Source organism: Antechinus flavipes, chromosome 5 (genome assembly GCF_016432865.1).
Source record: "Antechinus flavipes isolate AdamAnt ecotype Samford, QLD, Australia chromosome 5, AdamAnt_v2, whole genome shotgun sequence".
Taxonomy (NCBI): domain Eukaryota; kingdom Metazoa; phylum Chordata; class Mammalia; order Dasyuromorphia; family Dasyuridae; genus Antechinus; species Antechinus flavipes.
In genome coordinates, this window is record NC_067402.1 from 269,821,063 (window position 1) to 269,834,747 (window position 13,685).

The 13,685-nt window shown below is 35.2% G+C and overlaps 1 protein-coding gene across 1 annotated transcript in view; it reads right to left on the reverse strand.

The window, feature by feature from the left end:
• Positions 1 to 13,685, reverse strand: part of CDK17 (cyclin dependent kinase 17) — a 144,857-nt gene that overhangs the window by 15,285 nt on the left and 115,887 nt on the right. Inside the window, exons 6-10 of the mRNA XM_052001161.1 lie at positions 10,886 to 10,942; positions 9,402 to 9,516; positions 8,832 to 8,926; positions 5,743 to 5,805; positions 2,962 to 3,085 (exon numbers count right to left, since the gene is read on the reverse strand). Coding sequence (XP_051857121.1) covers positions 2,962 to 3,085; positions 5,743 to 5,805; positions 8,832 to 8,926; positions 9,402 to 9,516; positions 10,886 to 10,942 — 454 coding nt within the window. The remainder of the gene's footprint in view (positions 1 to 2,961; positions 3,086 to 5,742; positions 5,806 to 8,831; positions 8,927 to 9,401; positions 9,517 to 10,885; positions 10,943 to 13,685) is intronic.

Genomic DNA, 13,685 nt, shown 5'->3' on the forward strand with positions numbered 1-13,685 from the left:
AATACAGGATTTGGAGTTAAAATAAACCTGTGTTGTACCTTGCAATCCTAGGCATAAGGGAGCTCCCTTTGAGGACTACTCAAAACTTACCAGAAGCTTCTTAATAAGAAGCTGAATCAAACAAAGCCTCTACCCTTTCTTCATAAAATGAAAGGTATGCATTACCAGTCCAGTTCCGTTGAGACTACTGCTACCACTACTACTACTATGGAAATTCATGGCTACCTAGAAAGGTCAGATGGAATTTGCACCCATATCTCTGATCTTTCAGTAGAGAAGGTGTAGTGGATAGATGCCAAGTCTGAGTCAGAACATTCAGATCTGACCTCGGACACTTATTACCTGTGCAACATCCCTGTTTGCCTCAGTTTCCTCATGTATAAAGTGAGCTGAAGAAAGAAATGGCAAACCTCTCCAGTCTCTGTGCAAAGAAAACCCCAGATGGGATCACAGGGAGACACAACTGAAACTAGTAATCAACTACATTAATGTTAAATTAGACAATTTTTAGCAGTTTGAGCAAGAAGCAACTTTAAAAGATATATGAAGTGTAAGGAAGATATACATGCATATTATATGTGATTTTAAAGATAATTATCTATCAAGAATCCTTATGTAAGTGTATATCCCTTATTCACCCAGTCAGAAATTGTCTACAGCCTGAAGGATGATCATTTTGTGCTGTCCTGGCTTGCTGTCTTTATCTCAATAAGACCAGAAAGCAGAATCATGCAAATAATAAATCATCCCCATCTGGGCAAGAAGATCCACTACCAGGCTATTCCCACAGTGTTAATTCTCTCTGGGTTATTCCTTCCCTGCTTGGAAAGAAGAAGCAGGACTCTGACAGCCTTGTGTTTCTCAGAAACTATGAGGTGGAAAAGCACAATTAGCTTTAATCCTATAGGGTCGAAAGAATCACCAGCTCTTTGCTAACTAGCCAGACACGTCCTTCCCCATTTTCTTTCTCTTCAGCTCCAGTGGAGCTGCAGCCACAGAATCTCAGGATGGACACTGGCTGGGAATGAATTGTGGGAGCTCTTAGGAAGCAGGCTCGATCAGAGTTCTGACTTCCAACCCATTGTGGAGACAATGGGGCAGTTACCTGGGACAGGAGCAATTAGACAGTCTTTTTATTTGAATGTACCCAAGCTGCTCCACATAAAGAAAAGGCATTATTAACTTTTAATTATTTTGCAAGCCATCTCCCTTTTCCTTTTCTGTTTTACACTTGAAAGTTGAAGACAAGAGCTTCAACTTTCTCATTCTAAGAATCTTTGCCCCAAAATCCACAGCAACAAAACAAAGAAGTGGGCAGTGAATTCATTTTAATGAAATTTTCACTGATTACTTTGTATATGTCATTGTTTCTTGTTAACAGGAAGTAAAAATTTCAAAAATGAATGAAAAGAGATGGAGATGAGAAAATGGGAAGCAAATGCTTATAAAATGACTTCTCATCTTGCACTTTCTGCCTTTCTTTTTTATAAGGACATATATCTGAATTTCATTCAAATGATTAAGCAAGCAATTAATGACTACACTGTAGCTATTGAAATTCTCTTTAACCATAACCAAGATTCTGCAAATAAAGGAAGCCAAGATTAAAGGAAAAAAAAAGGTGAAATTTTACAACAATAAATTTGATAAAGAAATAATATTCCAAATAGAAATAATATATGCCAAATATAAAGAAAAGGGAGTCAAATTTATAAGAATACAAGATATTTCCCAACTGATAGAGGGTCAAATGATATAAACAGGTAAGTTAGCATCCAAAGAAACCAAAGCTAGCCATAGCAAAGTTAAAACAGTAACAACAAAACAAACAAAAACACTCTGAATGACTATTGGTTAGAGAATACAATTAAAAAAATCCTGAGGGACTCAGTGCCATCTCAAACTATAAGACTGGCTAATGACAGAAAATGATAACTTTTGGAGAGGATGTAGGAAAATTGGGACACTATTGTACTGTTGGTGGAAATCTGAACTGACAACCATTCTGAAAAGCAATTTGGAATTATGCCCAGAATATAAAATAAATATATACCCTTTGACCCAGCAATACTACTATTAGGTCTGTATCCAAAAAGAAAAAGAAGGAGAGAGGAAGAGGGGAACAGAGAGGACATATTTGTTTAAAAATGTGTGGTTAAAATTGTGGCAAACAATTGGAAAGTCTTTCAACTGGAGAACAACTAAACAAGTTGTGGCATGCGACTGTGATGGAACACTATTGTGCTCTTTATAAGAAATGATGAACAGAATATTATCAGAAAAATCTGGAAAGATTTACATAAACTGATGCAAATTGAAGTGAGCAGAACTAGAACACTGAACAGTAACAACAACATTTTACAATGATCAACTGTGAATAGCCTTTCTCCAAAGGATTCATCATGAAAAATGCTATCCACCTCCAGAAAAAGAACTGATGGGGTCTTTAGGAAGATCAAAGGAAACTATTTTTTGACTTACTTTTTTTTCCATTCCCCTTCTCCCCATCCCACCTTATTTTCTTTAGTCAGTGGTTTCTTTCAATAAGTACAGGAACAAATATGGAAATGTTCTGCATGACTATACATATATAACATCCTATATCTTTTTAGAATGAGGTGGCAAAAGAAGATAGTGAATTTTACTTTATTTTTTGCTCTCAAATTCTTAGTCACTAGGAGAAAACAAAGTGGGTGAGCAACTAACCATATAAATGATACTGTGCAGAAATTTAAGTTAATCATGGAGCAGCTGGCAAACAAACCAATGCTCTCTTTGAGCAATAAACCCTATGCACAATGTGGGGGAACACAGAACACCTGTTCTTATTCCACCTAGCCCCAAGATCCCAATTCAGATATCCCATATTTTTGATTAGAGGGACATGATAAGAAAACCATCAATTACTTTAGGCTACAATTTAATTACTCATGTTATTTATAAATATTTTATGTTTCATACCAAAATCTGCTAGCTTTAATTCTCCTTTCTCATTAATGAGGAGGTTCTGTGGTTTCAGGTCCCGATGAAGCACCTTCCTCCTGTGGCAATAGGCCAAACCACGAAGAATCTGGTATAAAAAAAGCTAAACAACAAAACAAAATATATATATATATATATATATATATATATATATATATATTTAATTAATTATTTTTATACAGGCACCCCCCCCACACACACACATGCACGCATGTATACATACATCCCAGAGAAACAGAAATATATTCCTTTGATTAAATGAGCAAACTTAAAGCAATCAGATTGTCTTGTATAAGGAAAACCTACATCTGGAGCTAAAAAGCATTTGGCTTTGCCATGTTCTCAAATTCAATGTATTCCTCTTGGTGTAAGAGCTTATTCATAAAAAGACAGCATTCCAAAATACAGCAATGAATATTTTAAATATTTTAAACATCTGTTCTTTGTTATGACAATTTAAAATAGTTAAGCTATACCTAATTTAGCTATAAAACCCTCCCCGCCCCCCCCCCCCCAAAAAAAAAAATCTGCTCGGGAGATCTGAGTTTAAAACAAAACAAAAAGATCTAAATCAAGGATGGGAAAAGGGGGGACAGTGAAAGAGGGAAATCTATGGATCAGGATGAGAGGTTGTGAGAGGACTCCTAAAAGGTCACAAAAACATAAGCAAGAGAATGATGGAAAATCAGGTTTATAATTATATGTGTAATTATGTTATACAAAGGAGCTGAGCTAGTAACATGGAAGTGATGCAATACAGAGTCCAAAGCTCTGTAATATATAATTATTCTCTAAAGTTGAAAAGTTTTGAAAATGATCACTTTAAAATTATTATCCTCACCAACCTTTATGCTAAAAGAAATAAAGGCTCTGTTTCTAGATTCTACCTTCCTAACCCCTCCAATTTTCTTTTCTTTTCTTTTTTTGCTGAGGCAACTGGAGTGAAGTGACTTGTCCAGGGTCACATAGCTAGGAAGTGTTAAGTATTTGCGGTCAAATTTGAACTCAGATCTTCCTGACTTCAGGGCTGGTGCTCTGTGCCACCTAGCTGCCCCTCCATTTCCTTTAAGTCACTGATGATGGTTTATACAGCAACACAATGCAATAAACATGTATCATTTACGATGTGCTAGAAGTACCAAAGCACCAAAAAAACCCAATTCCAGCCTTCAAGAAGTTTAAATCCTATTAGGGAGGAGAGGGAGATATTACATGTATGCTACAAAACATACTATAAGGAATACTGGAAAAGAAGAGGAGGGAGAGGAAGGGAGAGAGAAAGGGAAAGTACAGAGAGGGGGAGAGGGAGAGAGAAAAATGTATTAAGAATGGAAGTGGAAAATATATAACAGTGAAGCATTTAGGGGTTTGGAGAGAGTAAAATGAACAAAAGTTTTATGGAGAAGATTTCTGATTTGTGCTTTAATTTAATGTGCTTAAAGGATGATTTTGACAGTTAGTTGAGAACATTAGCAGGCACAATAAGGATTGTCTACAACAGCAAGAGGAAGTACTAGGTTCAGAGAAAGGCATTGCTTTCTGATTGGAATGTAGAGTGTATGAGGCTGAAAAGTAGCATAGGAAGGAGGCAGTTTATGTAAAGCCTTGAAAGGCAGTCTGGGAGTTTGTACTTTATTTCTTTGGTAATCAAAGGAGATGACGTGATCCAATTTGTACCTGGGAATGGCAGTTCTGTGGAAAACAAATTGGAAGTTGGAAAAGATGATGAGAGCATGAACTAATGAACGGCCATGAGAGTAGAAATGAATGGCCATGAGAGTAGAAATGAGAAGATGAAATAAGAGATGCTGTGAAGGGATGAGTGACAGGATGACTTTAAATGTAAAAAGCTTAACTGAATGAGGTTGGTAGTACCTTCTATGGAGGAGGAGGAATCATTAGTTGCTTTGTGCTTTTTGTACAATTTTTAATTGAATACAGAAGGAAAGATGAAAAACACAAATCTAGCTCCTGGCCCAAAGAAAATGCACAGGGAGGAGGGAAACAATTCTGCAGGAATGTATCCGAAGGCCAGGCGCATATGCCCTGGATGCCTACCAAAACACACAACTACTGTATGCTCTGAGCAATCTTGTCCTAGTTCAAATCGGCTTTATTTTGCATTATACTAAATTGACTAATAAAACAGTCCATGAGGAATCCATTTAAAATACCCACCAAAAGTCCTGAAAAACATGTCAGATTCAGATATGGTGCCACCTACTGGCCCAAGAGCTTCTTTGACAAAGGTCTCGGGGTTGGTTCCACAAACTTCAAGAAGTTTTGATCCTATGTTTTGTTTTTAAAATAACCAATTTCTTTCACTTGTTTCATCGTTCTTTCTTCAGCTTTATACTGTATTAGTACTGAACCAAATAAGACATTGTACAAGTGATCCTTTCACCCTTAGATTTATAGATGATAAAACTGAGATACATAAAATGGGTTAAGTGGCTTTTCCTGCCAACTATATATATAGACTGGAGATAAAGGCTGGAGTTAAACAACTTACCTGTCACCACCTTACCACTTATTTAACAGAGGTATACGATTTTGTGGGGTTAACTGAATCACCTTTTAATGCACTAGGGAAGCTCATTATTTAAAAGAACAGTTCAATGAAATTCACCTGGGTTGGTTTTCTTTTATGGATTTATTTTTACCATTTATTTCATAAGGTGGTCACAACACAATAAAAACTTCCTTCTTAACAGATGAACTGGGTTGGAAGCAATGTTCCCATGGGTTTCATTCACTGACCTTCACATTGTGCATGCTCATGATGTTGCCACAGTCATCCATATACTGTTTTAAGTCTTTGTCCTAAAAGAACACAGTAGCAGAACTTAGTAGGTGACCAAAAAAGTTCAAAATCCAAGTTCTTTCCAATTACTTCATTTAAAATATAATTCTTAAGGCAAGGCTAACTAAGCTAGATCTGAGATTTCCATGAAGTCCAGCACCAGGAAAGACAAGTGTTTCTGAGATCTGCATCAACACACCCATGTTCCACTGGAATCACTGGGCTTTCTACCTAGTTCTCTATAATCTAAATCTAACTGTAAACAGCACTCCCTCTAGGCTTTTCTTTTGCCCTCTTAAATGATCACATGCTTCTCTTAATCATGTGCCCAAGCACAAACACCTATGATGTGACAGCTCTTCCTATAATCTATGCTTTCAAGCTATCTATTTTATGAAAAATAAACAACCCGAGTCAGACACAACTGGATGACTACACAAGTACAATAAAACTATTCTTGACTTTTCCTTTAAATATTCCTTTCATATGTTCCTTCCAACTGAATCTTTCCCTTTTCCCCCTGCTTCACAGCTCATACTAAACAGGTTGCTCTCTCTCCCACTCCACTCATTTCCAAGACCAGAGGGAAAGATTATTCTCATTCCTAGAACCTAAATCTGCTTCAATAATCTTGTCTTTCCCACCCTCCAATTTCTCTTTTGAGATTCATGCCCTTCACTGGCCCACTTGCTCATCTTCATCACTAACACTGATTAATTAGTCACCTTTAAGATACCAACCTCGAGGAATTAAGTCTGGGTCATGATATTCTTCATTTCAAATCCCAACATCCCCAATTCAGGAGAACAGAACCTAAGCTAATTAGTCACAAAAACCTGAGTACTTGCTGCTACTATGTCTGTCATCCTATGGAAGATACAAATTTTCTGAACTTGTGTCTTTTATAAAATGAAAATAATGCAGGCTTTTCAAATCTCACAAGATTGTTTTTAATCTCCAATAAGTTAATGTATTTGAAAGCATCCTTCATATGTAAAAAGTACCATAAATCTTAGGATTGTTGTTTTTCCTTCCAACCCAAATCTCATACTTCACTAACTTCTCAATGCCAATGACATTGCCTTCCATTCCATGTAAAGTTTTCACAGAGATGACCCAAACGTAATTATCAATATCATTTATAATCTTTCTGCATATGATCATAAACTCTAAAATATCATCCAATGACCACAGTATTCTATCATTTTATCTTTCCCATTCCATAATTCATGTTGCATTTTTTTGTTCACAAACAGTCCTGTTATCACTCCCTATCTTCTAAGGCAGGGGTTCTCAAACTACGCCAGTGGGCCTGATGCAGCAGCTGAGGATGTTTATCCCCCTCACCCAGTGCTATGAAGTTTCTTTATTTAAAGGCCCACAAAACAAAGTTTTTGTTTTTACTATAGTCCGGCCCTCCAAGAGTCTGAGGGACAGTGAACTGTCCCCCTATTTAAAAAGTTTTAGGACTCCTGCTTTAATGTAAAGGTTTTTAATCTTTTTGCACATACATTATTTTTTGGGCATTGAGTCCCAGTCATGTTCATGAAGCCTCTGAATCTATACTCACTGAGTTTTGGGGAGAACAGTGCACCCCAAAGGAAGAATCCGTATTTCAAGTTGATCCTCTTTATTGGTATTTATTTGTCTTCTGAGCTAGATTCAATACCAAAGGAAAGACATGCAAGCTCTCTAAATTTCCTTTTTCCTGTAAGCTTTCACTATATCTAATTTATCAATTCTCAACAGTGGCTATAAATTATTAGCTTCTCTGATCTTCAACTATGGCTCAGAAGTATTGCTGAACAAATTCTATGTCACAATGTCCTGCAAAAATTTCAAGCTTTCTACATTCGACTGGATCTTCAATGCTATTCAGTAATCCTTTTAGTCATTTTCAATTGACATACTCAAATTCCAACAATGGCTTCTCCAAATTTTTCCACTACCAAGATGACAATCTCATTGGTGACTTTCCTATTATCATCAATATTTCATGGCAATGTGCAGGAGCTTCTTTTCCTATGTCATACACTTGATAGTAGAATAAAAGAAGCATGCTAAGTAGGACTAAACATTCAAATTTAACTCAATTTTAGGTTTTGAAGCTACAGATTGTTCTAAATAAATACAACTGCATTTCTATGGCTGAAATAGAAACATTTTAGAGAGCACAATAAGATGCTCACTGATGACCCACAGATTAAGCAGGAGGGTACTCATGGCCAACAACACTCAATCTTGTATCATTTTTTGTCAAAGAGCTAATGCTAAATTTTTCATTTTAGGCAAAATTGCTCACCAAATTTTGCTTCTACCACTTCAATGAAAATGATCATTCATATGTTAAAGATAAATGGATAGAATACTTAAATTGACACAATGGATATATTTCAGATAAGGCCTAAGAGATGAGTAAGTAAAGCAAGACTATCACAGATTCTTTACTCTTGGGTATGAGATTTCTCATTGTAGACAAAGTATGAATTTTTTTCTTCATTGACATATCATAATGATAACTTATACTGATACCAGAATTTATCACTTCATATTGACCTTTTTGGGGGGTGAGAGGGAAGGGTGAGAGAGGAGAGAAATATGCCTGCAGCAAAATGCAAAGAAGTTAAAATACTTGTAGAACATTCTCATTCCTACCAACCTGTGCCTGTATACCTAATGGCACGGAAATAGTTTAATATAATATAGCAAAAGTTCCTAGAATTTCCATTTCTAACGATTAAAAAAACAAAAACAAAACAACTCACCTGAAATATCACCATGTACTCGAAGACTAAAGTCTAATTTTGTTTGTTTGTTACTTCCTGGGGCTGTTATCCATTTCTCCCTTATTGTTAGAGTTACTTGGATAAATGCATATTCTCTCCTCAAAGGAGGACAGGAAGTGTTTCTTATTTATATTTGTACCCCCTGCTCCCCAGGATTGGTTTAAATGTTTGTTCACAATGTGCGGGAGCTTCTTTTTCTATGTAATACACTTGGTAGTAGAATAAATGCTGAATAAAAATTTTAAAAAAATAATGCTTACCAAGTACTCAAAGACTAGAGTCAAGGATTTATCTGTGTGAACGATGTCATGTAATGTAACAATATTGGCATGCTTTAGATCCTTTAATAATGAAACTAGGAAAAAAATAAAGAAAATGAATTAAAAAGTATGTAGGATTAAATTTATTTTAAAAATTAACAACATTCTGTCAAAAACTAATTTAAAATAGAACTTATGTGAAGTGAATATAGCTTCTAATTTAAAAAAAAAAAAAGGCAATTCCACCTAAACAGTAAGATTTTGACTTCAAAACAATACAATCCCATATTCCAAAATGCTTTGCCACAGTCAATAGAATGAACTTGCAAATTGCACAGTTAAAAGATTTAATAAAACAGACTCATTTAGATATTTGTTTTCAGAAATAATTTTCTTAAAGGCTTGGAATATGACCTCGAAGTTGTTTCCTCTTTTTATATCTCTGAGCTTTTTATATCTCTGAATTTCCATTCCTAAAAGATGAAATCTGTATATCGTGAAGCTTCAAGAGTCCAATTCTCAGGAACATTCTCAAGTATTCATTTCTCATTAGAAAGAGAGCCATCTTACCTTCTCTTATGGCTGTACAAGGTGCTCCCTCTTCATGTTCCAAGCGGATCTCCTTTAGTGCTACCAAATTCTCCGTCAATTTGCTTCTTCCTTTATATACAGTTGCATAAGTTCCCTAGGATCACATTCAAAAAGAAAATGTTACACCAAGAAAATCCATGAAATTTTATCTATACTATACAGATGGAAAAGGCCTTCAAGGGGATTTCAGAGCTAGATTTCATTGTACACAGAAAACACCAGAGTTGATTACCCTTTGTTTTCTTAAAGAAGCCACAAGATGTTTTAAGTCCCAGCTGCTGAGTTTCTGTTACCCTCCTAATTCTGTATTAACTGTTCTTTTAAATCACACATATGCTACATGAGCTTTTTAAAGTTTAATTTCTTTCTGGCTATCTTAAGATGTTCCTACCAACTAAGTGCCCACTTATTTTTCCATTGGTTTACTTGCTACAAAAGACTGGGTTTTTCTGAAATTAGTTGGTCCTGGTGGAAAACTGTAGGCAACCATGGTTAGGATTTGGATTTTAGAACTTCATTAATTGTAACTTTGTTTTCATCCCAATGGCATATTCCAGTCACTATTATAAATCTCAAAAGTTTGAAATCATACTATTTGCTATTCCTGACATGATGGCATAGAGAATGCTTTCCTTAGAATTTCTAATTCAACTAATAAAGGACTTTTTTTTACATTTTTTACTGCTGTAAGCAGTATTTTAAAATTCCAGTAAAGACTATTATGAGAACAATCCTCTCATCTTGAAGCCCATTTTTCAACATTATAAATTTCTTCTCTTGAAATAAAAACAATTCCACATTTATAAATTACAAAGTTTCTGTTCTTATCTAACAAAAGGAGAAGCAATATACAATTTTTTTTTTTAAAGCAAAGAGGGATTTGTTTAAGGTAATAAAAAAGAGAATGGTAATAGGGTCTACCCCCTTTACAATGTAGAATCTAAAGCTAAACAGACTAGTTAGTATATTCATCAATGTGATAAATACCACAAGAACATTAAGAATAAAAATGTGAAGACCTAAAAACAAAAATACAAAAAAGCTGAATAAGGAATAACATATTGTCTTAGTTTTTGTTTTTTTTTTTTTTTTTTGTTGTTGTTGTTGTTGTTGTTGTTGTTTTGCCAGAATCCAAGAACATATATAGAAATGTAGAATCTTTAAGAATCAGGAGGGGATGGGGCAACTAGGAGGTGCAGTGGATCGAGCACAAGCCCTGAAGTCAGGAGGACCTGAGTTCAAATCTGGCCTCAGACACTTAATACTTCCTAGCTGTCTGACCCTGGGCAAGTCACTTAACCCCAACTGCCTCAGCAAAAAACAAAAACAAAACAATATTTAAAAAATAATCAGGAGGAGGGTACAAAATGATTTAATATAGATAAGCAATTTTTTATTTATATGCTTTTTAATGCCCTCCCAAAAAAATCAGAAAAGAAAAAAGTTGTATGTTAATTTCTTACCTCTCCGAGCTTTTCCAATTTAATATAGGTCTCCATTTTCCCAAATCCAATCTCCGACTACAAATTAAAGCAGAAACATGAATTTCAACATTTCTTAAAGCATTTAGTTTTTTTACTCTGCTGTTTCTGATGATCTGTTATACTGCCAGAGCATAGCAATCTAGTCTGATTTAATTTGCGGGGCAACTATTTAAAGGTTAAATTCACCAAGCATGGCAACATTAAAGAGGAACAATCAAATTAAATCACTGTTAAAACTGTCATCTCAATTTTATATAAAATGGTGCTTAAACAATATTCTTAAATCAACAAAAAATTACATATTCTTATGAGATGCTGCTGTTTGGAGAAATGCAAACTGTCAAGATAATGAAGTCTTTGCAAAGATAAATGGCTGACCTGATCTTTTAATTATAATGTAGAATACAAGGAAAGCATTTCCTTCACCTACCACCTTGTCCACTATCCCTATTGTACATGAGAAAGGAATTCCCAGCAACAATAAGTAAAATGCTCCATTACCTATACCAAAAGCTATGAAGCATGACCACTTCTGAATCATACTCTGGTGTTGCTCAGGAAATGGTATATGAAGAAGGTGAGTCAAATTCTAGAAAAAGTCACATGTAAGAATTATATGGAAAGAATTCACAAACTTTCAAAAACCTTTATCCTTTCTTCCCCATTCTTTTACTTGAACCAAATTTTCTTTTCTTTTCTTTTTTTTTAATAGCTTTTTATTTACAAGTTATATGCATGGATAATTTTATAGCATTGACAAGTTCCAATTTTCTCCCTCCTTCCCCCCACCCCTTCCCCTAGATGGCAGGATGACCAATACATGTTAAATATGTTAAAGTATAAATTAAATACAAAATAAGTATATATGTCCAAACCGTTGAACCAATTTTTTCAAATGTCTGGTTCTAGGAAAAGGGATACCCAGACACAACCTTGATTGGTCAAGTATAATAGATTAAAGACTCACTATTTGGAGCAACCCAAAACAGCTAACATGGAAAGCTTCAAGCCCAAAAAGAAAGGCTAGAAGAGCTGGAATGTTTTATAGAAAGTGTGGGAAGAGAAAAAAGTGTGGATAAATCGAAGAAAGGAAAGACACTCCGTATCCTAATGGCAATATTACATTATGCAGGAGTGGCTATAATTCCATTTTCCCAGAGAAAGGGAAGGATGATGGAGGACAGGAAGGGAGGGTAATATTTTCTGAAACCTGAAAGATGAGGACTACTTTCAACAGTCTTTTAGTAAATGCTCATGATTGATAAAAGAGGGATTGGTAGTTATCTATGAAGGAAGTCTGTTAAAGGGCTTTGTGGTACTGCTTCTTTTGTATAAAAATAAAGGAGCCTGGAAGAAAAAAACTGTTCCATAAACTACAGTCATTTTTTTTTTCAAAAGAATATAAACCAGGACAGGTTGCTGAGATTACTATTTGCAATCAATTTATCTAATGGTCAAAAATGATACTGCATTCATCTTTGGAGGATGAAGTTTTTGGTTTTTTTGTTTTTCCTGGATAGATGATATAATGCTATACATGGAGGATTTCTTTATCCTCATATAAGCCTCCTCCACTCTCACAGCAGAGGACCTCATCTACTTTCTTGAGAACAGTGAAGACATATGCTATGAGAGCTCTCTTCACCCTGACTTTCTACATCCCCAAAAGCCTGGACATCACTCGCTCTATCCTTACTTCCAGGTTCTGATGAAGAGAAGGAGTATATCCTTACCAAGATTCTCAGGTTCTTCTTGGACCACTTCTCTCATCCCCTCTCAACCCTTCTAGCAGATTGTCTCCACAAGGCATCCTCTTCAATCCCTCTCTATCCTTACTGGCTCATGTCCTGATGCCCATAAATATTCCCAGGTGTCCTCCTCCAACTGACCCTGTCTCTCCATGCTAACCCTATATTTCCCTCCTCCTTAATGCTTATACCTGCTTTCCTTTCACTAACTTCTCAACCCACTCCTTGAAAATCTGGTTTTCAATATCTTTCTCCCACTGAAACTACTCGCTCCAAAATTATCAATGATCTCAAAACTGTCACAGCCAGTGATTTTTTCTCATTTATTCTCCACACCCAGTAGCACTCTCAGAACATTAAGACATATCCATCCTCATATTTTTGAATCCAGACCACTGGTAGACTGAATTCAATCAACATACCTTTCTTTAAATAACTTTAAAAAGTATCTGCCTTCCTTTTTTGCATAACAATATAGAGTATTGAAAAATTGACATGATTTTGGGTCTTTCTAGGGTCACAAAGCATATAAACAAGGTATCAGAAAAGCAAAATGCAAGCAAAGGTTATCTTGTTCTTCATCAAATTTCAATCCTATTGCAAACAGTCCCTTGGCATGAGGTTCAATATTTTTCCTTTGCAATGCTATCATAATTGGGTATAGTTGTTGCAGGAAAAAAGTTCAGTTAGTCTAATTTAATATTTATATGTTTATAAAAGCCCTTGCAGAAATATAATCTGAACATCCAATACAAAAGCAATTTTTGTGAAATTTCAAATTTGAAAATAATTTAACACACTGACTTTCTAGATTCCCAGACTATTTAACTACAAATATGCTTGTCAATCATGCTTCAATCTCACGGAAAACCATACAATACTCTTCTATAGCAAAGTCTTAGGAATCATAAATAAAAACAGAGTGCATCTTAGAAAAACAGACTGCCACAAGCTAATTTATTCAATAAATCTGTTAAGTATAGATTAGTGTTCTACATGACATTAAACAGCATTACTTAGAAAGCTCAGAT